This window comes from Carassius auratus, chromosome 40 (assembly GCF_003368295.1).
Source record: "Carassius auratus strain Wakin chromosome 40, ASM336829v1, whole genome shotgun sequence".
NCBI classification, from domain to species: Eukaryota; Metazoa; Chordata; class Actinopteri; order Cypriniformes; family Cyprinidae; genus Carassius; species Carassius auratus.
In genome coordinates, this window is record NC_039282.1 from 6,642,908 (window position 1) to 6,666,426 (window position 23,519).

Sequence of the window (23,519 nt, forward strand, 5' to 3'; positions counted from 1 at the left end):
ATACCACCAGTGACCCCTCCCAGCCAGAACCACGTCTCCCGATCCCGGAGACATACTCGGGTGAGCCCAACTTCTGTAGAGCATTTCTAACCCGCTGTGACATGCACTTTTCCCTTCAGCCCAGAACCTTTGCTAATGAAAGGGCCAAGGTGGCCTTTGTGCTGACTCTACTCTCTGGGAGGGCGGCATTATGGGGGACAGCGGTATGGGAGAACCAGGATCCATGCTGTGCCTCGTTTCAGGCACTCTCCGCCGAGATGAGACGGGTAGGGCGAGCTTGGCTTTCCCGGGAGGAGAAGGAGAGGCGGAGGTCCCTTGGCCTGTGCCTCTACTGCGGGGGAGCCAGACATCAAGCCTACACCTGTCCGGTAAAAGGGCCAGGCCCGGTAGTACGTATGGGGCTACTATCGGGTGGGATCTCTGCCGAGAAGACACAGACCCACCACTGTCAAGCACTACTGGACTCAGGGGCAGACGGTAATTTCATGGACAGCACACTGGCACGCAAGCTCCACATTCCTCTCAGACCCCTTCCGCACCACATCACGGTTCACGCCCTCAGTGGACAGCAACTCCCTACCATTTCGCACATCACTGAAGACATCACCCTCATCACATCTGGCAATCACTCTGAGACTATTTCCTTCCACATCCTTGACTCCCCCCCGGCGCCCATTGTCCTCGGTCACCCATGGCTCCTCCTCCATAACCCCAAAATAGACTGGTCCTCCAATTCCATTCTTTCCTGGTGTAAAAAGTGTCATGAGTCTTGTTTAGTGTCTGCCTGTCCGTCTGTGTCTATGTCTGTGTTACAGGAGGAGGCGGTGGATTTGTCTAACGTGCCCGCGGAGTACCTCCATCTGAAGGAAGTGTTCAGTAAGTCTCGTGCTGCTTCTCTTCCTCCGCATCGTCCCTACGACTGTGCCATAGATTTATTGTCAGCTAAGTCTCTGCCTAAAGGCAAATTATATTTTTTTTCTGTTTTTTTGGGAAAGAAGGACGAATCACTGCGACCTTGTATTGATTACCGGGGACTGAACAACATCACGGTAAAGAATACTTATCAATTTTCACAAAACTAGACTTACGCAATGCTTATCATTTGGTTCATATCAGGGAGGGGGATGAATGGAAGACCGCTCTTAATACCCCCAGAGGGCACTTTGAATATTTGGTTATGCCCTTCGGCTTTCCAACTCCCCAGCGGTCTTCCAGGCACTCGTCAATGACGTGCTGCGAGATATGATTGATCAGTTCATATATGTCTACCTGGACGACATATAGATTTTTTCTTCTTCTCTCCAGGAACATGTGCAGCACGTCCGACGAGTGCTTCAGAGGTTGCTAGAGAATGGGCTTTTTGTCAAGGCGGAGAAATGCGAGTTTCATGCACAGTCAATTCTATTTCTGGGGTATATCGTGTCGACTGAGGGAATACGCATGGATCCCGAGAAGGTTAAGGCTGTAGTAGAGTGGCCAAGTCCAGATTCCCGTAAGGCCTTACAGAGGTTTCTGGGCCCTTGCGCGTATTTTTCATATCGTTTATCTCCTGCTGAACGAAATTATGATATTGGTAACCGAGAATTGTTGGCAGTTAAGATGGCATTGGAGTAATGGCGACACTGGTTAGAAGGATTGGGGGTTCCTTTTATTGTATGGACTGACCACAAGAATTTAGAGTACATTAGCACCGCCAAAAGTTTGAACTCCAGGCAGGCTCAATGGGCACTTTTTTCGGACGTTTTGACTTTACTATCTCGTAACGCCCGGGTTCCAAAAATGTTAAACCCGACTCTTTGTAACATATTTTTGACCATTCCAAACGCCCGTCTCACATGGGAGATTGAATCGAAGGTCAGAACGGCCTTAGAAGGGGTAACGCCTCCGCCCGGGTGCCCACCGAACCACTTATTTGTGCCAGAGGGATTAAGGACCAACGTTATCCAGTGGGGACATTGCTCTAATGTAGCTTGCCATCCAGGGGTTAACCGCACTAGATTTTTAGTCAAGCAACGATTCTGGTGGCCACTTATGGCTCGCGACATTCACAGTTTTGTTTTGGCTTGCTCGGTTTGTGCCACTTTTAAGTCTTCCAATCGGCCCCTTAATGGGTTACTCCAACCGCTGCCGGTCCCTTCGAGACCCTGGCCCCACATCGCTCTAGATTTTATTACCGCCTTCCCGCCCTACCAGGGCAACACGGTAGTTTTAACCGTGGTGGACCGGTTCTCGAAGGCAGCCTACTTTATTCCCTTGCCCAAATTACCCTCAGCCAAGGAGACAGCATTGACTGTCGTAGATCACGTCTTTCGTTTACATGGCCTCCCGATAGACGTGGTTTCCCGAAAGGGGACCCCAATTTGTGTCCAAATTTTGGCGAGAATTCTGTAGATTACTTGGAGTGCCTGTAAGTCTGTCCTCAGGGTTTCACCCCCAGAGCAATGGTCAAACCGAGAGAGCCAACCAAGATTTGGAAAGGGTGTTGCGATGTTTTTTCTCCAAGATTCCTTTCTCCTGGAGCAAACAATTGTCTATGTTGGAATACGCCCACAATACCTTACCAGTATCTCCTTTTGAGTGTAGTGTAGGTTACCAGCCACCTATTTTTCCCATTCTGGAATCCGAAGTCGCGGTACCCTCCGTTCACGCCTTCGTTCAGAGGTGTCACCGCACTTGGACTAGAGCCCGCGAGACTCTACTCCAAGTGGGGGCGCGCACCAAGGCCAAAGGCGATCGCCACCGGTCTAGGCCTCCCGTATACGACGTGGGTCAAAAAGTGTGGCTTTCTACTAAGAATATTCCTCTCCGCTCCGTATCTAATAAATTGGCTCCCAAATTTATTGGCCCGTTTACTGTCACCAAGATCATTAGCCCGGTGGCAGTCCGCCTTAAACTCCCTCCTGCGTACAGGATAATTCATCCTCTACCAGCGCACTCAACCCACCTACTCACCAGTCTTTGTTAACAATAAACTCTGTTAACTTGCTTTTGCCTCCTGTCTTCCATACCCAGCGTAACATTTACAAACGTATGTAAACATCACTGTTGGGAACGTTACTTTAAAAAAGTAATTAGTTATAGTTACTCACTACTTGTTCCAAAAAGTAACTGAGTTAGTAACTGAATTACTCTATAATAAAAGTAAAAAAAAAAGTTGCTATATGTCAAAGAATTATTTTTTTTGCAGTTTTCACAAGTCAGTTGAAATGAATAGAACAGACCGGTGTTCGTACATAACTTTCGATATTTATTGCACGTCAACAGACAGCAAGAGTTTTATCCTGCACTTCAAGTATTATCTTTGTAAGAAAAGTGTTTTTGGCCACTAGCTTTATATATATGCGTGTGTCACACATTACATGTAGGCTACACATTACATGCACATTCTTGCCTTTGACCACAATGAATTTGAAGTAGTGCTTATATCTTCACCTTGAAAATGCCAACTTTTCATCGGATTGCTCCTCACTCGCCATCTCTGCTGCTGCTGGGAATCTCTGTTTAGCTGTTGCGTGTGTGTGTGTGTGTGTGTGTGTGTTTGGCGCCGCTGGTGCGTGTGTTCAATAACAGGTAATCAGGCAAATATAAAAATGGTAGTTTTCACCATGGCAGCTGTCGCGGCAGCCCTCGTGCGAAGAACGACGAGTGTAAAGACCATCGACTCTACCTGCGCAACTCCACAGAGCAAGGACACCGACAAGGCACTTGAGTATTGCTTTTCTCCCCTTTCTTTCTAAAAGTTGGGACACTGTACAAATTGTGAGTAAAATTTAATGGAACAATTTACAAATCTCATAAATTTATATTTTATTCACAATAGAATATAGATAACATATAAAATGTTGAAAGTGAGACATTTTGACATTTCATGCCAAATATAGGCTCATTTTGGATTTCTTGAGAGCTACACATTCCAAAAAGGTTGGGACATGTAGCAATAAGAAGCCGGAGAAGTTCAATGTACATATAAGGAACAGCTTGAGGACCAATTTGCAAATTAGGTCAATTGGCAACATGATTGGGTATAAAAAAGAGCCTCTCAGAGTGGCATTGTCTCTAAGAAGTCAAGATGGGCAGAGGATCACCAATTCCCCCAATGCTGCGGGGGAAAATAGTGGAGCAATATCAGAAAGGAGTTTCTCAGAGAAAAATTGCAAAGAGTTTGAAGTTATTATCATCTAAAGTGCGTAATATCATCCAAAGATTCAGAGAATCTGGAACAATATCTGTGCGTAAGGGTCAAGGCCCTTAACCCTTGTGGATTGTTCAAATTCACTACCCTTTCGAGTTGTTCGGGATGAAAACATCCACTCAATTAAACTGCTGTAAAAATGTATCAGATTCATATTTTTTTTTTCAATTTTTTTGCATAGATCTGTTAATCAACCTCAGTCCTGATCAAAACTACCAAATATTTTAATTCTTTATTGCCAAGTTCATAAATGATGTCACTGATTTGGGGGAAAAACACACACAAAATGACTTATTTTCAATATAAAAGTAATTGTGGCTGGATTTTTTTTTTACTTTTTATAACAGTCTTGGGCATGTCAAACATTAGTAGCAACATTGGCTTTGATGCATTTTTAGTTTTTGTGCAGCATTAGATTTACATTTTTTTCTCCCTAATTTGTTGTTGGTGGCTGTTTTTGCCCCATTGACTCCTATTATAACGACATTTTTTGATTGCATAGCCATGACACCATGTAATCATGCATTCTTGATTGTTTGTGGTTTTCCCTTTTGGGAAGAGGTAAAATTTGTTAATTTTACAGTTGATCACTAGGTGGAACCATTAATCCTTTAGATAGGCCTGTGCAAAAAAAGGCTTAGTTTCTGGCTTGTATATGGAGTTATGTGGAGTATAACAGCAAATTATAGTGTTTGTGTGTGTGAGAGATTCTTGATTGTTGGTGGTTTTCCCTGTTGGGAAGAGGTAACATTTGTTATTTTTACAGTTGATCACTAGGTGGGACCATTAACCATTTAGATAGGCCTGTGCATAAAAAGCTTAGTTTCTGACTTGTATATGAAGCTATATGGAGTATAACAGCATATTATATTGAGTATGTATGTGTGTGTGTGTGTGAGAAAGAGAGAGAGAGTGTGTGTGTGAGAGAGACCTTTGCGCACTTACCTTAATGTATTTCAGAAAATCACAATGTACACTTCAGCTCTTAGAACTACATGGAGTAAACAAAAGTGTATTTATGCACCTCCTGCCTTTTAATGGTGGTGAAAGTATTTGGTTGTTAAGTGATGACGTAAGAAGCGCTGTTTCCGGGTCCAGGCCTCAACTCGCTTCACTTGAGAATATGACCTCAACAATGCATCAAAGCCAATCTTGTTACTAATCTTTGCCATGCCCAAGACTGTGATAAAAGGTAAAAAAATATCCATTCCACAATCACTTTTTATATTGAAAATATGTAATTTTGTGTGTTTTTTTCCCAAATCAGTGACATAATTTATGAACTTGGTAATTAAAAAGTTAAAATCTTGGAATTTTTTAAAAAATTTGGTAGTTTTGATCAGGACTGAGGTTTATTAATAGATTTATGCAAAAAAAAAAAAGAAAAAAAAAATTATCTGATACATTTTTACAGCAGCTTAATTGAGTGGATGTTTTCATCCACGGACATCCCGAAAGGGTAGTGAATTTGACCAGAGTGTACCTTTTGAGTTTTTGAAAAATTTCAAAATTAAAATTTTCCCAAAATATGGGTCAAAATAAGATTTGTCAACAAAAATCATTCCATTAGCTCAAACACAGAGAAAGTTGTGGCCAAAATAAGACTCAACTTTACCCCCTAGTGGACGAAAACGTCCCCAACAATGCATAAGGGTTAACATTGTCGGTGAACACAATCCACGGTGCCATTCTCGGTTGCTAGCTAAAACTCTATAGGTAAAAAAAGAAGCCATATCTAAACATGATCCAGAATCACAGACATTTTCTCTGGGCCAAGGCTCATATTAAAATGGACTGTGGCAAAGTGGCAAACTGTTTTGTGGTCAGACGAATCAAAATTTGAAGTTCTTTTTGGAAAACAAGTTCTTTTTGCATGTGGCATGGGCAGCTTACACATCTGGAAAGGCACCATCAATGCTGAACGGTATATCCAAGTTCTAGAACAACATATGCTCCCATCCAGACATTGTCTCTTTTAGGGAAGACCTTGTATTTTCAAACATGACAATGCCAGATCACATACTGCACAAATTACAACATTGTGGCTGTGTAGAAGAAGTATCCGGCTACTGAAATGGCCAGCTTGCAGTCCAGATCTTTCACCCATAGAAAACATTTCGTGCATCATAATGAGGAAGATGCAAAAAGACAGCTGAGCAACTAGAAGCCTTTTTTAGACAAGAATGGGACAGCATTTATATTCCTAAACTTGAGCAACTTGTCTCCTCAGTCCCCAGACGTTTGCAGACTGTTATAAAAAGAAGAGGGGGTGTGTTGATGCCATGAAATTTAAAATAGACTTATTTTTTCCCTTAAAATGATTCATTTTAAACATTTGATATGTCATCTATTTTGTATTCTGAATAAAATATTGAAATTTGAAAATTCCACATCATTGAATTCTGTTTTTATTCACAATTTGTGCAGTGTCCCAACTTTTTTGGAATCAGGTTTTTACTTATTTAGGTCACTTGTACTCACTATGTGCTTTCAGATCTCTACTATCACTACTAACACTAGAAAACCACACAATGTACGTCGAAGGAAGGCCTATCCGACAAATCTACGGCCTGTCCCTCTGATCTCTACTACTACGCTCTTTATTCCAGTTGGTCTCTGGAACTACCAGTCTGCTGTTAACAAAGCAGACTTAATTTCTTCTATTGCCACTCATTCCAGTCTCATCCTCATGGCACTAACTGAGACTTGGATCAAACCTGAAGACACTGCCACTCCCACAGCCCTCTCCACTAATTTCACTTGATCCCACACTCCTTGTACGACTGCGAGGTGTGGAGGTACTGGTCTCCTTATATCAAAAGAATAGAAATTTGATCTTCAACCATCACCTTCAGATAACGTTTCATTTGAATCACACGCAATTACTGTAACCCACCCTGTTAAAATCCACTTTGAGGTCCTTTATTATCCCCCAGGTCAATTGGGAATCTTCTTGGAGGAGTTGGATGTGCTGCTATCAAACTTTCCTGAAGATGGTACCCCCCTGGTACTGCTTGGTCACTTCAACATCCACCTAGATATACCCCAGGCCTCTACCTTCAACACTCTGCTAGCCTCATTTGATCTCAAGCGAGTGTCTACTACAGCGACTCACAAATCAGGCAACCAACTGGACCTCATCTACACACATCGTTGCTCCGTGGACAACTTTTTAGTTGCTCCACTACACACCTCAGACAACTTCCTCATTACTGCTAACCTAGCACTAAATCCTGAAGCGGCACACCCTCCAACGCAGGTCACCTTTCGACGGAACCTACGCTCACTCTCTCCATCTTGTCTATCTTCTGTGGTTTCATCATCACTTCCTTTACTCTCTCAGTTTTCAGCTCTGGATAGTGCTACTGTCTTTGCTCCACTCCAACCTCTTGCTTGGATAACTTTTGCCCACTGTCTTCTAGACCAGCACGCACATCCCCATCTGCCCCCTGGCTGTCCGATGTTCTCCGTGAACATCACTCTAAACTCAGGGCTGCAGATCAAGAAACTCTACCGACTTCAGTGTGTATCAGTCTCTCCTCTCTTCTTTCTCTGCAAATGTCTTCAGTGCTAAAACAACATACCACCACAACAAAATTAACAACTGTTGTGACGCTCGGACACTCTTCAAAAATGTATCTTCTCTTCTTAATCCACCTCCTCCTCCATCGACTCTTACAGCTGATGACTTTGCATTTTCTTCACAAATAAGACAAGAACCATTAGTGAACAATTCTCCACACTGCAGACTGAGGACAACTTAACGGTTGCAAATGCACTCTCAGAGATGGATGTTTCCAAACTCGTCCTGTCCAATCATCCTACTACTTATCCACTTGATCCGATCCCCACTCACCTCCTTCAAGTGATTTATTCTTCAGTCATACCTTCACTTACTCACATTATTAACTCCTCTCTTCACTCTGGAACATTTCCCTCAGCCTTTAAGCAGGCTCGGTTAAGCCCACTGCTTAAGAAACCATCTCTAAATCCAGCATTTCTCGAAAACTACAGACCGGTATCCCTTCTTCTATTCATTAAAAAGACACTCGAGCGAGCTGTGTTCAACCAGCTCTCTATGTTCCTTGTACAGAACAACCTCCTGGACAGCAACCAATCTGGCTTCAAAAGCAGCCACTCAACTGAGACTGCCCTGCTCTCTGTTACTGAAGCCCTTCGACTTGCAAAACCAGCTTCAAAATCCTCAGTACTCATCTTGCTGGAACTGTCTGCTGCTTTTGACACCATTAATCACCAGATTCTCCTGTCTACCCTCAGAAAGATGGGCATCTCTGGAACCACACTCCTGTGGTTTAAGTCCTACCTCTCTGATAGATCCTTCAGGGTGTCTTGGAGGGGTTAAGTTTCTAAGTCACAACAATTTGCTACTGGAGTTCCTCAAAGCTCATTACTTGGGCCACTTCTCTTCTCCATCTACATGACGTCATTGGGATCTTTTTATTCAGAAGCATGGCTTTTCTTATCACTGCTATGCTGATGACACTCAACTCTACTTCTCATTCCAACCAGATCACCCGACGGTAATTGCTCACATTTCAGCCTGTTTGAGTGACATTTCTAGCTGGATGAATGACCATCACCTTTAAATCAACCTTACTAAGACCGAACTGCTGGTGGTTCCGGCTAACCCATCGTTTCATCACAACTGCTCTATACAGCTGGGTTCATCAACCATAACTCTTTCCAGGACAGCCAGAAACCTAGGAGTTGTGATAGATTAATCAGTTAAGCTTTACAGACCATAATGCTACAACAACCCGGTCCTGCAGATTTGCCTTATAGAACATTAGGAAGATTAGACCCTTCCTGTCAGAGCAAGCCACCCAACTTCTTGTCCAAGCTCTTGTTCTCTCCAGACTGGACTATTGGAATACTCTCCTGGCAGGCCTTCCTGCATGTACTATCAAGCCTCTGCAAACTGATCCAGAATGCAGCAGTGAGGGTTGTCTTCAATGAGCCAAAAAAGCTCACGTTACTTCTCTTCTCATCAAGTTACACTGGCTACCAGTAGCCGCTCGCATCAAATTCAAGGTACTGATGCTTGCCTACAAGACGACCACTGGCACGGCACCAACATACCTATACTAGTTCAATCTTATGTGTCCTCCAGAAATTTGCGCTCTGTAAGTGAACGACACCTTGTGGTGCCATCCCAAAGAAGTTCAAAATCTCACTCACTGACCTTTTCCTGGACTGTGCCCAGCTGGTGGAATGATCTCCCAATATCAATTCGAACAGTTGAGTTTTTACTAATTTTCAAAAAACATCTAAAGACTCATCTTTTTCGCCAGCACTTAACCAACTAATGCTAGCACTTACCTTATCTTTTCTTGTCTATCATATTCTTAAAAAAAATATACAACCAACCTGGCTATGTGTTCTGTACTAGACTAACTGAGACTTGTCATGACACTTGAATACTGTTGTTGTTCTCTTGTTGGTCTGATTGCTTCTATTGTTCTCATTTGGATAAAAGCGTCTGCTAAATGATTAAATGTAAAATGTAATGTAAATGTAAACAGTTTTAACAGCCTTAAGATTTTTGGAAGATTAAATAATTTGGATATACTGTTGAACCTCTTTTTAAGGGGAAGATCCCAATGTGTCCAGATGGAAGGTATTCGGTCAGATCCATTAGAGGCTGTTAGGGGAGTCCCTCAAGGATCTGTGCTAGGACCACTGTTGTTCAGCATATATATAAATTGTTTAGATTTTAATATTGAAAATACAAGGTTCCATTTTTACTCTGATGACACTATTATATATTGTTCAGCTTCCTCTAAGCAACAATCTGTAGCCTTTTTACAGTCTGCTTTCGATATAATCCAAAAAAGGTTTTGTGCCTTGAAGCTGGTCTAAAATGAGAAAAAAAACTAAATGTATGTTATATTCAAACTCCAAAATTTCTGCTGAAAATTCAATTTCTCTTTTGACTTTTCAGGGTAGTCTGATTACATCAGTATCGGAGTACACATACCTTGGTATTATTATCGGTATTATGGTATTGGTATTATAATACATTACATTTTGGTTCACATATCAAACATCTGAGGCAAAAACTTAAGAAAAAATTAGGATTTTATTTTAGAAACAAGTCATGTTTTTCATTTAATGCGAGGAAGAAACTTGTTACGGATCACTCGGGAAGCTGAGGAGTATCAGATGAAGATATTTATTTACAAAAGACACAAGCAGAGGAGCAGGTAGTGAGGAGTGACAAGGAGGTTGGATCCGTGAAGGTAGGGCGATGACTTCGTGGAGGGATGGTGAACCACACACACACGCACACTTGGGGAACTGGGTCTTTGGAGAGAGTAGAAGATGAGTTAGTCCTTATAGTAAGCATACAGGAATGATCTTGTCGCGAACGTGACCGGACAATGACTGGGTGCGTGTGTGGCTTTTCTAGTGCTGAGGTGAGTGGCTGGTGATGAGGAACAGGTGGATGTAATTTAGAACTCCGGTGAGGGTGTGCGCTGTGATTGTGTGGAGGTGGAACCTGCCGTGTTTGTAACAAAACTAGTGTCTGCTACCTTTTTAACAGTTATTGACTATGGGGATGTAGTGTATCAGCACACGCCCTCTTATCTTCTTGTTTCTTTGGATGCTCTGTACCATTGTGCTCTTAGATTTATAACTGGCTGTAGATTTTCAACACACCATTGTGACCTATACAAAATGGTTGGTTGGTCGCCGTTGAATATTAGAAGGCAAAAGCATTGGTATCTCTTGATTTACAAAGCTATATTGGGTTATTTGCCCTCTTATCTTTGTAGTCTCATTAAACAGAAATTGCCTGGTCATTATTCACTACGCTCTAAATTGATCCACAACCTGTGTGTGCCTTTTGCTAGAATCTGTCACAGTTCTGAATAGAGGACCCAAAAGCAGAGGTTATGCAGTACAGTTTATTGTCCAATAACTTCAAACAAGGAGACTGCCGTCAACAGACGCAGATCTATGAAATAACAAAATGAAGATCCTTGACGGACAGGTGATAGGGACCGGAATCCAGTGCCAGAAGATCAAAGAGCAACAACAGTTCTCCGTCCTCGTGTCCGGTGCAAACCGCTCGCAGACGGCAGGTGAGTGAGGGTCCACTGACAGGAGGTGAACTGGGCAGAGTACAAAGGTTAATGACCAACTCTTACTCACGTAACAACAGGGCAGGAAGGGACAGGACAAGACAAGACTATAGTCTTATAGGGATTCAATTTGGTGAACTGGTTCAAGAAGAACTGGTTAAATTGAATGATTTGTTCGCGAACCGGATATCACTACACTTGAACGCACTCACAACAGACCCGGAAGAGAAGACAATGCTGAATAAAGTAATAGTTTTTGTTATTTTTAGACCAAAATGTATTTTCGATGCTTCAAAAAATTCTAACTGACCCTCTAATGTCACATGGACTACTTTGATGATGTTTTTATTACCTTTCTGGACATGAACAGTATAGCGTACACACATTTTTTATATCTTAAACTTTGTTCCGAAGATCAACGGAGGTCTTCCGGGTTTGCAACGACATGAGGGTGAGTCATTAATGGCATAATTTTCATTTTTGGGTGAACTATCCCTTTAATCCCGCACTCTCCATGTAAACAAATGGCACATGAGTCAAAATAAATAAAAAATTATTACACTTCTAATACAATTTTCTGAAAGATGGTTTTGGTCATTTAATGTAATTATTATCATGCTGATATGTTAAATTGTTCATTTTTGTGATGCAAGTAATTTGATGCAATAAAACCGGGGTATGTCATTATGGTTGATTGTGTCTGAGGGAGTTTGGGTGGGAGTTTGATACTGTGGCTCCACCTCTCAACACTACTGCACAGACTCTGGCTCCAAATGATGTAATTTACTCGAGATTGCAGCGGCCAGACTGAGATGATTTGGCTTTACTTTTCTATAGTGGAAGGAAAATGGAGACGCATCATCCATCTTTTCTTAAAGGTCCCATACTGTCAAAACGATAACTGAGGCATAGGGGCTGTTTAACCACCATATCGCTTCTCTGCCTTTTGGCTAAGATCAAGTGTAGTATCTCTTCTTATCAGTTTATTATACGATACATTCCCTATCCAGGGACTACATTGGGAAGTCATGGCCTAATGGTTAGAGAGTTCGACTCCTAACTCTAAGGTTGTGGGTTCGAGTCTCCCGTCCGGCAATACCACAACTGAGGTGCCCTTGAGAAAGGCACTGAACCCCAAACTGCTCCCTGGGTGCTGCAGCAGTGTGTGTGCTCTTTGGATGGGTTAAATGCAGAGCATGAATTCTGAGTATGGGTCACCATACTTGGGTGTATGTCACATCATGTCATATAAGTTTCAAAACAGTCAGTCCACAGTAAAATGCACACTGCCTGCATAAAGTAGCTGTTTTCACAAACCGTTGTGACTTCCATAAAAGGTTGACATCAGAACCACAAAGCCTTCCCACCCTACTTTTGCCAAACCCCAAACAACATCGGTTCCATAACAGTGCTGAGCATTATGCAACAAAAACACAGAAAAATGCAAAAAGGTTTTGTAGAATTTGGGAATGTAGGCTATAAATGCATTATGTATTTTTTTAGTCAATATTAAACTAATGAAAGAACTAGAGTTTCTCCTTTCAGTGTATTTTTTTTAGGTTTGATAACTTGAAAAGTTAAAGTAGACTTGAAAGTAAAGTAATTATTAATCTGATTACTTTTTTTAAATGCAGTAATCAGTAATGTAATCAAATTAAATTTTTAAAGAAGTAATTAGTCATTTGTAGTGGATTACTTTTTTGAGTAACTTACCCAACACTGATCTCTGAGGACTTGAACGAGTCTGATAGATAAAGTTTCTTTATAACAAGCAAAACATAGTTTACCAGAGATATACTTATAAAGCTTTTATTAGGAATCTTATCTTATAAATTGAAGGTTAGTCAATACTAGTCAGTCGTATCTGGCATAATCTCAGCCTCAGACGTCACGTCCACAGACCATTGGCTGAACATCTGATGCATACGGCATACACGTGTGTGTGTGTGTGTGTGTGCGTGCGTGCGTGTGTGTGTGAAAACACTTTAGGAGTTTCGAAGTCATCATCAGATTGGCTGACTCATACAGGATTTCCGGGAGATGTGTGTGTCATGTGGCGTAATGCCACTTTGACTGTCGGGTAGAAGTCTGCTGTGGAGCTCGCCCCAGTGCAGGCTCGTCAGAAGTGTGGATCAAGGGCGCATAATGGCCGCAGAGGGGGCACTCGTGACCACCCTTCAGAAAGTCTGAAACTCTGATCAAACTCACCTGCCTCTGATTTTATAATGATCCTGAAGACATACTCAAGCGTGTTTGATTAGGGTTAGAACTAAACTCTGCAGGAAAGTGGATCTCATGGGCCAGATTTGAGAATCCCTGCCCTATGGTCTTGTGGACTTCAGGGACACGTCCATGCAGTGGCCATTGTAAGTCCATAAAAGACTGCAAGTGAACATGAAGTGTTCCATTTGAGACAGGGCCATAATCTGGCATAAAGGATCCAGGAATGAAAATGACCACTGATGCCATTAACTTTAGTGAATGAAAAGCAATCAGCAATATGCATTCACATATTTTATTTGAATGTTTCAATATGTGTTGGCACAAATGACTTTATTTGAACGTTTCATTGATACAACATGGCATTGAGTTATTAGAAAAGAAATGTGTGGTGACATCATTGCTTTTATGATGTCAGGAACCGATGATTTGATTTTTTGAACCGGTTCAATGAGCCTAACTGTCTGAAAAGAAAACTGGTTTTTGGAAAAGAATCAGACTTTGATTTACTGTATCAGTGGTGTTGCTGAGCCAGATACTGAAGACAGAGGACGACTGAGGAAGGTCAGAGAGGAATGGCCAGATACGTTTTTACAGGTAAATAGTTATAGGTAGATGATGGAAAATGTAATGCTTGACTATCATTGATTTGGTGACCCAGGAAAAGCACAAGGTTTAACATTCTTTCTCATATATGCTTCTGTTCTTCTGGTTTTCTCCTTATTACTTGACAGTGATGGGATGTGTAACATTTCTATGGAAGGAAGCCCATTTCCACCAATAATAATAATTAAAAAAATAAAGGCGATTTATTTTTTATCTAACAATTCTGATGTTTTTTTTAATTCTCAGAACTGCGATATAAACTTGTGAATCATAAAGTCAGAATGGAATGACAGAAACTTGCAGTTTTGAGCTACAAAGTTACGTCTCACAAGTCTGAATTGTGAGATAAAAAGTCACAATTGCATTTTTTGTTTTCATTCAATGGTGGGAATGATCTTCTATACGTTTCTGACCACCTGGTTTTTGTTAAAAAAAATAATAATTGAGTATGTTTGTTGGTTCATGCTGTTCAATCAATAAAAGGAAAACACAAATATTCTAGAGCTGAAGGCTCTATAATGGTATAAATTGTTGTCTTAGTATTTTAAGATGATCAAAAAGCCGAGCTGAGATAAAACAACCATCATAAAACATCTGATTCTGAAATGTTGCAAGAGCACGATGGTTCTACACTTAAATTTTAATAAATTTCAACCAGTTCACCATTATTATTTTCAAAACTTTTATGAAACACATGTTGTGATTTGATAAGCCAAGATTTAAAAAGACATGACCATAAAGTCAGATTTAGGGTTGTGTTCAGGTTTGTGTTGATGGACTGAAAATAATTGTGCCCAGGATAAAGAATAAACATCATAATATTAAACATTTGAATGATTAAACATCTTTTTCCAAGCTGAACTAGGAGCTGATGTGCTTCAGATCTGCCGCTTCATTGACAGTGGAAGGAGTATTCAGTCTCTGACTGATCACCTGAAGAAAATGATGAATGTTAACATTTATACAACAATGGAAACTTGCACATGGAGAAAATTTTTTTACATTACATGATAAAAACATTCAACACTGGCATATAAAATCTTACTTGGTTGGTAGTAATCATACACTTTCACCACAGCTGGCTTGAGATTCTTCACTGGAAGAACCTGTTTCATTTGTATGTGGTAACTCATTGGAATATTTTTTGGGATCTGTGGGAGGAAACAGTCTCCTCAGTCATGACACTATGGATAAAATGTTTATGAATTGACCTAAACAACATGAAATATGAATGTTGCTGTTCTCTCACCTCTTTCAAATACACAATGACATGATCATCTTTAGCATCGACCCGCTCCACAAGTGTCACATACCATGCAGAAGAAGTTCTGAGCTGTGTGGAAGAAGTGCTGGTTAATCTTTAAATACTGACCTCTATATATTTTACAAATTTGTGATGAAACACTCAAATTCACCATTGATGTATCAGCTGTGAATCCAGACAAGAGTTTAATATCCACAATGACCATGTTAGTCCTTTCCTGTATACCATCATATCTGGAAAAAGCAAATGGAAAGTAATGGTTCTTAAATGCCTCATATAATCATAGTTAACAATTTTTTGTATGTGAATGCTGTTTTAAATATTATGACAAGTTTAGTACAAAGCTTTGTTTGCAAAAGAAATAAGGTTAGCAATTAAATGTTAAATCACAACCATGGAAACATTTTGATTCACGCCAAATGAGAGAGGTACATGAGACCATACATTAAAGCCATTTTTCAGCTTTGTATTGTGTTTTGCGATCTGGTCACAATATTGTCTACAAATTTAACAACATTCCATGAGTTACTCCAGTTATAGCTTTAATGTATTGTATGTGCAGAAGACAACATTTTCTCTACACATTTTTTTAAAAACAAATGTTATTTGCTTTGGTACCTTGGTAGAAGACTTGTAGATAATAGACAAGAGATAGTCTCTGTCCTGTCAAACATTAAATTACTTTCATACAGGTGCGATTAGTTGACAATAGCTTAAATGAACGACTAGTAGTCAACTAGGAAAATCTTTAGCTGAAGGCAGACTTCAATATATATATATATATATATTTACACACACACACAGGGGTATTTTTGTGAAAAGTGGGGACAGCCCATAGGCATAATGGTTTTTATATTGTAGAAACTGTATATTCTATGGCCCTACACCAACCCTACCCCTAACGCTAACCCTCACAGGAAACTTTGTGCATTTTTACTTTCTCAAACAAACTCATTCTGTATGGTTCATAAGCGTTTTGAAAAATGATGACATGGGTTATGTCCTCATAAGTCACCCTCTCCTTCTAATACTTGTGTCATACCCATGTCATTATACAAAGTGTCCTGATATGTCACAAAAACATGCACACACACACACACACACGGAAAGTGTGTGTTCTTACTTGACAGTGAATTTCAAGATGAAATTTTGTCCCAATGTTTTGCAGTCTCCCTCAATCTTAGCATCAATGCTCAATGTTTTATTTTCAGTAGGAGTGGGAATGTTGTAGAACTGAGCCACCTGAGAGAGTCAATGCAAACAAAAACACATTTATAATCCATCTCACAGCAAAAGAACCACAAAATGCTAAGAGAAAGTGAATCAGTGAAGCTGAACACACTACAGACCTGCACAGACACACAGGTTGAGCCCTTGACTTCAATGCTGTATTTGGCTGGAACGTTCTGCAGCTGCTTCTCCTGATACAGTAACTTGTTGTCCTGATTGACATCAAAGAGGTGAGTGTCTCCTGCTGACTGTACAGTCACTGTGCTGAAGCCGTCAGAGCTGAACACTTTAGTGGCGTACAAAGACAGAGCCTGAAGAGCCACCACTGTGTCCTGAGAAATAAATGTGTTCAGTAATGTGACATTCACCTGTTATTCAGCAATCACGTGTCTGATTTGAGTAGTTTGAGTCACCTGTGTGGAGGAGAATCCTCCATAGGCATTCTGCTGCTTCACGAGCCAGCTGACAATCCTGTTAGCAAAGCCCAGATCAGCTGTAGTGAGTGAATCTGCAGAGAGAACAGCTAGCAGCACATATGAGCTGATCTCCACTGCCAGAGAATCAGAGTCATCAGCAGATGCAGACTGAGACCAGTGGAGATGAGACCCTTTAGGACACATGGACAAAAGATACAACAGTAACTCAATGAGCATGACAAAAACAATAGTGCAGTCATAAAAGATAACAGAAAGTCACTGGAAACAGATGTCTTACCCTCTGAAATAGCAACATCCTCCAGTTGCTTAAAAAGCTGCAGTCGAGTGTCCGTATCTCTAGCCAGACTGAAAGTGTACGTGAGCAGAGCAGTGGTGTAAGTGTTTTTGACATTCTCAATGACGGACCTCAGGCAAGACAAACCTTTAGTGACGACAGGATCCTGAGACAAAAATCAGAGAAACAGCTGCTGTGAGTGTTTTTCTATGAGTCTATAGTGTGTTTCCTGTAGATGAACTTACTGTGACTGGAGTTTCCAGTTCAAGTAATGATGCAGTAATGTAGGCAGTCATGGTCACATTATCATTCACTCCACCCTGAAATGAAGGAGAAATAGAAATAAATAAAAAAAGTAACACACTCAAAACTGTTAGAGGAAAGTCTAGCAATCTAGATGCTAAATGTTAATATTAACATTAAAGCTTAAATATAAAAAAAAATACATTTACACTTTTACAGGTAGATAGATAGAGAGACAGACCTTCATTCTGTTGTGGAACAGTCTTCCCTGTTGAATAAAACAGCCGTCTGAATCCCGTCTGCTTATTAACCATTGCTTTGCACTCTGAATAATTTGTGGATCAATAAATATGTATTTCTGTGCTTTGCCAAAAGACCTCAGGACAAAAGCAGTCAACCTGGTGGTTTGGAAGATTTACTTTAAAAATGAAATCATGACAAACAAACAAATGAAACAAATCTCTCAAAACTGATTATTTGAACAGATATAATTTTCTATTTTGTTTTTACTGTGTTATTTAGATTACTAACAAAACTTACTTAACAAAAGAGTGTAAAAATATTTACCATGTATTTCCATCACCATGTCCAAATGTGCTGTATGCACCATCATAATGCTTGTAGTTCAGTTGTCTCTGGTATCCTGTTAAGTGTAATAATGGTTCACTTTAACAGTTTGTTCGGGGTGACACAATGTGTCTGACTATTCAGCTTAATTGAATGACATTCAGGTGTGTTGAAAAATGAGCAGTTTGTTATTAGTCTCAGTATTTTCTTGACATGATTTGTTTCTCTCACCGCTCTTAAGGAAGCCGGTGGCTCTCTCTCGGATGGCTGAAGTGAGCTGCTCCGTGTTTTCCAGATACTGCAGAATGTAAATATTGGGAGAAAGAATAGCCATGTTTTGTTCTCCACAGCCGTACGGCATCCGTAATAATCCGTTAAGATTTCTCAATGCACGACCCAATATGTCTCCTACAAACCAAACACAAATATAACAAAACATTTTGAAATCCAAACTCAAACTCTTCAATTTCTGATTGAATATGTACTAATTTCTGTACTCATTTACTAATTTCTGCTTGTGTATGTATATTTTACCAATGACTGAAACAGAGGATCTGGCTGATCCCTCTATCACATCTTTAGGAAGAGTCAGATTCACTTCCTCTGAGAGACTGTCACCTGTGAACCAGAGAGACAGAAACACACATCAGTGATCAGCACAGTAATGCTATAAAAGAACATTCTAATATCATCTGTGAAGTCCCATTAATAATAAAAAAGATCATAGGCAGAAATTTTGATTCAAGCACATTGTAAAAAGAAGAAAAAAATAGACACAAGTTTGAAATTTGGCACAACTAGTTGTCATATGAAAGGTTATATTATCATAAAGTTTGTGTTTAGAAATTATTAGTCTAATTAGTCTTTACAGAACAAACATACCAAAAAATGACATTAATCTAAATTCTTTGAGCAACTTTTTGGGAGTTTAAAACTTGCTTGGACCACTAAAAACTAAACACCATCCAAAGGATTCCAGCATTATCGGTGCTTATAGACCAAAATATATTAAATATTTGCAGACAAACCCTTTGGACAGAGTAACCAGCTGTAGGTCTCTGTCTTTTCAGTTCCTTCAGCCTGCAGCATAAAACAATTACATTAGCACATCAAACTGAAGTAAGCAGCTTTAGGATCATGGATAAATGATGTCTGAGAGCCGTTTGACGAGAGCTGACCTGCACAAGCAGACTTCGTGTGACTGTGTCAATGCGTCCTCTCTCTGGCACGCTCACAATCTCATTGTCACACACGGTCTGGGACGCCTCTGCCTCTGCACTGACTGTAATATTCATGATTCCTACAACACAAGACATGTACGTGAAGATATAAGACACAAACACTGAGAAACAATGATTCAGATGGGAAACTCACCAAGAACAGAAGGAGTGAGGATCCATTTAAAGGTTTTTCTTCCATTAGCACACAGACAGGATGAATCCTGATCATCGGCGGAGGCTTTGAGAGTGTAGTCTGATGAAGGAGCTGGAGTCACTTTAACCTGTCAATCAAACACATGATTAGTGGCATATTTGATGTGATTGGATAAGACTGGGTCTGAAGTCTCACCATGATGCACTTAGAAAGATAGTTGAAGACCGTGGCCTTCAGCTCAAAGATCTCCCCGCGGATGATGGAGTAAGGCAGAGAGAGCTCCAGGAAGAAGGGCTGGAAAACTGTCAGCTGAGCAGGAGGAGCCAGACCCAGACCTTCGGAGGACAGACAGAAAGCCTCCGTCTCCCAAGAGGTGATGGTGTCAGGAACCGTGACAGGAACCTGAGCTGATCCCGAGTCCCTGTTGTGGAATTACAACAAAAGGTCTATTTGATTCTGACTCTGCCTTTAAGCATCAATTTGTTCTGTGTTATATATAACATTTAGCACAGAAAAAAACTCAGAATCTGCAAAGTAAGATTTTTTTTGTCATCTTGACGAGGGAATATGATGTATTAAAGATATGTTTCAAATATGATGTCAAATGTACTGATTATGTTTTACAGACCCCACTTCAGCAAGTTCCCAGATCCATGTTTCTGGAAAAACTGTCCGAATCGTCACTTCTGGGGAATCTCTGCTAGATGTATGAAAATTATCGCTGACTAGTGAATGCCTCACTGGCACTGACAATGCAATAGGATGATGAAATATCCCTGAAAAAAAAGTGACATTTATAGTAAATGTGGAAATATGTAAATTGACAGCAAATCCAAATAATCATGTTGTGATTAAAACAGCAAATGGAAGACAGATCATCATTATAATAAAAAGATAATTTTCTTTCAGCAGGTTTCTTGGACCAGTGTTTTACTTCCAGTTCATTTTGATTAATGATTGTAGTTTTAGTTTTTTAGGACTGTCAAAGTTTTTTGTTCTTTTTTTCCTTCTTCTTTTTAAAATAATAACTATTCAAAATAAAAAAATGACATTGCAATAGGATGATGATACATCCCTGAAAAAAGGTGATATTTATAGTAAATGTGGAAATATTGACAGCACATCCAAGTAATCAAGTTTATATACTGTGGTGAGTAAAATAGCAAATGGAAGACAGATCATCATTATAATATAAAGATTCATTTTAGAACTTCATTTTAGGGTTGCTTGGCAAAGTGTTTTACTTTCAGATCATTTTGATTAGTAATTTTAGTTTTAGTGTTTTAGGGCTGTCAAAGTTAATGCATCAACTTTCATTTTATATATAAAAAAGATGTAGGTTTTTCTTTATTTTTTTTACAAAAATAATAACGATTCAAAATAAAAAATGGAAAAACTAATTACCCCAGAAAAATGTTTGCCTTTTCCTACTACACCACTCTAGTTGTAGATGTGAATTTCAAATGGAACATTTTATATATGAAATACATTTCAAAACAAACACCTTCATATTTTATTACAGCATAGATAATAATAATGCTTCATTTACTGAAACCATCTCGTCTGACATAAATCAGGCCTCTGTATGACAGACACTGAGGGACAGCCAAATTTGTTGCCATCTTCAATCCGACTCTCTGTAAAACGGTAACAAAATTACACATTTAATTGTCAAAAAAGAGGGCTTTTATGGATTTACTTATGAATAAACAGAATATACCGAATCAATATATCCCAGTCATTATTTCCTGCACTGTCACTCATATAATCCACCTACCTTTAAAGATTCATAGGTGTTGTCTGTTGGCAGAGCTCGACGGGGTCTCACATGCAGACACTTTCGCTCATCTTCAAGACTGTAAGGATAATCTGACACCGATTGCACTGGCAGCAGGTTGAAGATCTGTGATGAGACCACATTCACACTGATTTCTAAAATTTCAACACTAAATAATTCATATATACCCCCCCCCCCCCTTTCATGAATATAGTGGGAAAGAATGAAGATTAATGTTCAATCTCCTGAGATCGGGATGTCATCATAAATACTGATGGATCACAGTTTCTGAGGATGGTCTGTTCTCACACCTTTTCAGTATTCAGACGTTTTCTGGACTCCATGATCAGGACGCTCTGATCTACAGCACTGAGGCCACACAGTGAACCAGGCTGAGCTGAGAGCTGGAGAGTGTTTTTCTCTCCAGGAACTGCTTTAGCAGGAGAAAACTGTAGCGAAACCTGTAATGAGAGTAAATATATTTTATTTTAGGACTGAGCCAGAAATACATCTCAATACATATCTCAATACATACCTTGTTACTGAAACATTTTTCAACATCAAATTTTGTGCTACCAGCAGCCACATTTTCACTGGGCAGAACACAGTAGGCCAGAATCTGCACTGCAGGAGCCAGATCTGCACCAACAGACAGTTTGAACGACACTGTGCCACTTGCTGCTCCATTAGAAGACTTCACTTCAACCTTCTCAGATCCATGATGAACGATGACTCCTCTGGACAAGACCTGAAATAGACAGATGACACTTCCATGACAAACTGACCAGTGCAGCCAGTTAATGCTGTTAACAAACAATGAAGGCATCAGTGGACTAATGTACATTCTGCACATGTTCTCACCATATAGACAATGTCAGTTTTGAAGTCTTCAGCAGTCTCTCCAATAAAATAATACTTAATGGTCGTTGTCAACTCAGCATCACACTTTAATGGTTGCTCAATATTCTCTATAATCAGTCCACTTAATACTGGGGTGTATGGAGTGGCAGGCTGGAAAAGCTGAACAGTTTTTCTATCCATAGAGATGTAAGGTGTTTTGTAACTATCATAACGAAGCTCTGGATACACACTTGCCTGAAAAACAAAGCAACAACAATTACTCAAGCAACTGAACTCTTCAGCGAACACAAAAAAGAACTAGGTTAATAAAGTGATCATACTATCAGATTAATAGCCCTTTCAGGAAGACTGGATGTATTAAGAGAGAAGCTGGCGAAACCATCGCTGTCTGTTGTGAGATTTAAGAGCAGATTTGAGGACCAAGTTTCACCCTCAAAAAGATAAACCACTTTGTTTTGAATTGGTGCATCTTTGAAATTTGAGATTTTGATCTGTTGAAAAGAAGAGATTTAAGGAACAAATGATGGAATAATTATGCACAAATCAGTGTTATTAAATTGAGACAAACTGATTTTAGACCTACTTTTCCTTCAATAACTGATCCGTGTTCACATGTTTTGGGCAGGTCAGTGAGTGTAACTTTGCCAATTTCATAAGTGACGGACACAGATTTATATTTTTTCATGGTGATCTCTGTAAATTGTTAAAAGAGCAAATTATTATTTATTCAAACAAAATAAAAATAAAACATAAAAAAATAAAAATCAAGAAATGTAGGTAACAGGGATCTGACCAAATCCAACTACTCACCTGTTCCTTCTTCTGTAACCATTGCTTCAACTTTAAGAGAATTCTCCAGAGAATACTTTAGTGTGGAGTTGAAAAAGACTGATGCATCTAAGGTATGGGTGGCACAGCCTGTCTTTTTTATCTAATTGTGGTAAATGAACAAACATTAAAGAGTAGTTTACTTGGATAAAGACATATGTGCCATTACTTGTATTGCATTTTAACTCACATACCTCAGTGGTTTCCTCTAAACATACTGGATTGCTATCGATGGTAATAACATAGGTCAGAAAATTACGGCACACTTTCACCCATGATTTACCAGGTACAGGCTGCCCATAAGTGTATCTGTGAAAAAGGTACAAGCAACAGATATACAGCCCAGGGCTGAGTTAAGAAACTAATATAATAGTTTGGGGGTTATAATAAGTAAAAATGGAAGAAAACACTACTCTCTTAATACAGGAAATAAAATAGACCACTCACTTTCCGCAAACCTCAATTAACAGTTCGTCTTCATCAACACTGACTTTATCTGGGCTTTGTACAGTAACTTCAAACTTAGGCAAAACTTGAAGT

At 39.8% G+C, this 23,519-nt stretch overlaps 1 protein-coding gene and 1 pseudogene across 2 annotated transcripts in view; one reads left to right on the forward strand and one right to left on the reverse strand.

Moving 5' to 3' along the window:
- The window catches only part of LOC113058412 (alpha-2-macroglobulin-like), a 60,869-nt gene that overhangs the window by 32,736 nt on the left and 4,614 nt on the right, over positions 1-23,519 (reverse strand). Inside the window, exons 7-34 of one of the 2 annotated variants that reach the window (XM_026226294.1) lie at positions 23,427-23,511; positions 23,174-23,288; positions 22,962-23,082; positions 22,735-22,844; positions 22,472-22,642; positions 22,152-22,385; positions 21,826-22,038; positions 21,602-21,751; positions 21,291-21,416; positions 21,063-21,150; positions 20,142-20,289; positions 19,709-19,934; positions 19,514-19,640; positions 19,318-19,439; positions 19,168-19,219; positions 18,674-18,757; positions 18,371-18,547; positions 18,140-18,215; positions 17,814-17,970; positions 17,575-17,649; positions 17,333-17,495; positions 17,032-17,225; positions 16,738-16,950; positions 16,512-16,630; positions 15,540-15,621; positions 15,374-15,457; positions 15,170-15,275; positions 13,833-15,057 (exon numbers count right to left, since the gene is read on the reverse strand). The exons of the other annotated variant lie outside the window; for it this stretch is intronic. Coding sequence (XP_026082079.1) covers positions 15,017-15,057; positions 15,170-15,275; positions 15,374-15,457; positions 15,540-15,621; positions 16,512-16,630; positions 16,738-16,950; positions 17,032-17,225; positions 17,333-17,495; positions 17,575-17,649; positions 17,814-17,970; positions 18,140-18,215; positions 18,371-18,547; positions 18,674-18,757; positions 19,168-19,219; positions 19,318-19,439; positions 19,514-19,640; positions 19,709-19,934; positions 20,142-20,289; positions 21,063-21,150; positions 21,291-21,416; positions 21,602-21,751; positions 21,826-22,038; positions 22,152-22,385; positions 22,472-22,642; positions 22,735-22,844; positions 22,962-23,082; positions 23,174-23,288; positions 23,427-23,511 — 3,659 coding nt within the window. The 3' untranslated portion in view covers positions 13,833-15,016. Of the gene's footprint in view, positions 1-13,832; positions 15,058-15,169; positions 15,276-15,373; positions 15,458-15,539; positions 15,622-16,511; positions 16,631-16,737; positions 16,951-17,031; positions 17,226-17,332; positions 17,496-17,574; positions 17,650-17,813; positions 17,971-18,139; positions 18,216-18,370; positions 18,548-18,673; positions 18,758-19,167; positions 19,220-19,317; positions 19,440-19,513; positions 19,641-19,708; positions 19,935-20,141; positions 20,290-21,062; positions 21,151-21,290; positions 21,417-21,601; positions 21,752-21,825; positions 22,039-22,151; positions 22,386-22,471; positions 22,643-22,734; positions 22,845-22,961; positions 23,083-23,173; positions 23,289-23,426; positions 23,512-23,519 lie in introns of those variants that run through there. 2 annotated transcript variants of the gene reach the window in all.
- Positions 12,229-12,328, forward strand: LOC113059047 (uncharacterized; annotated as a pseudogene).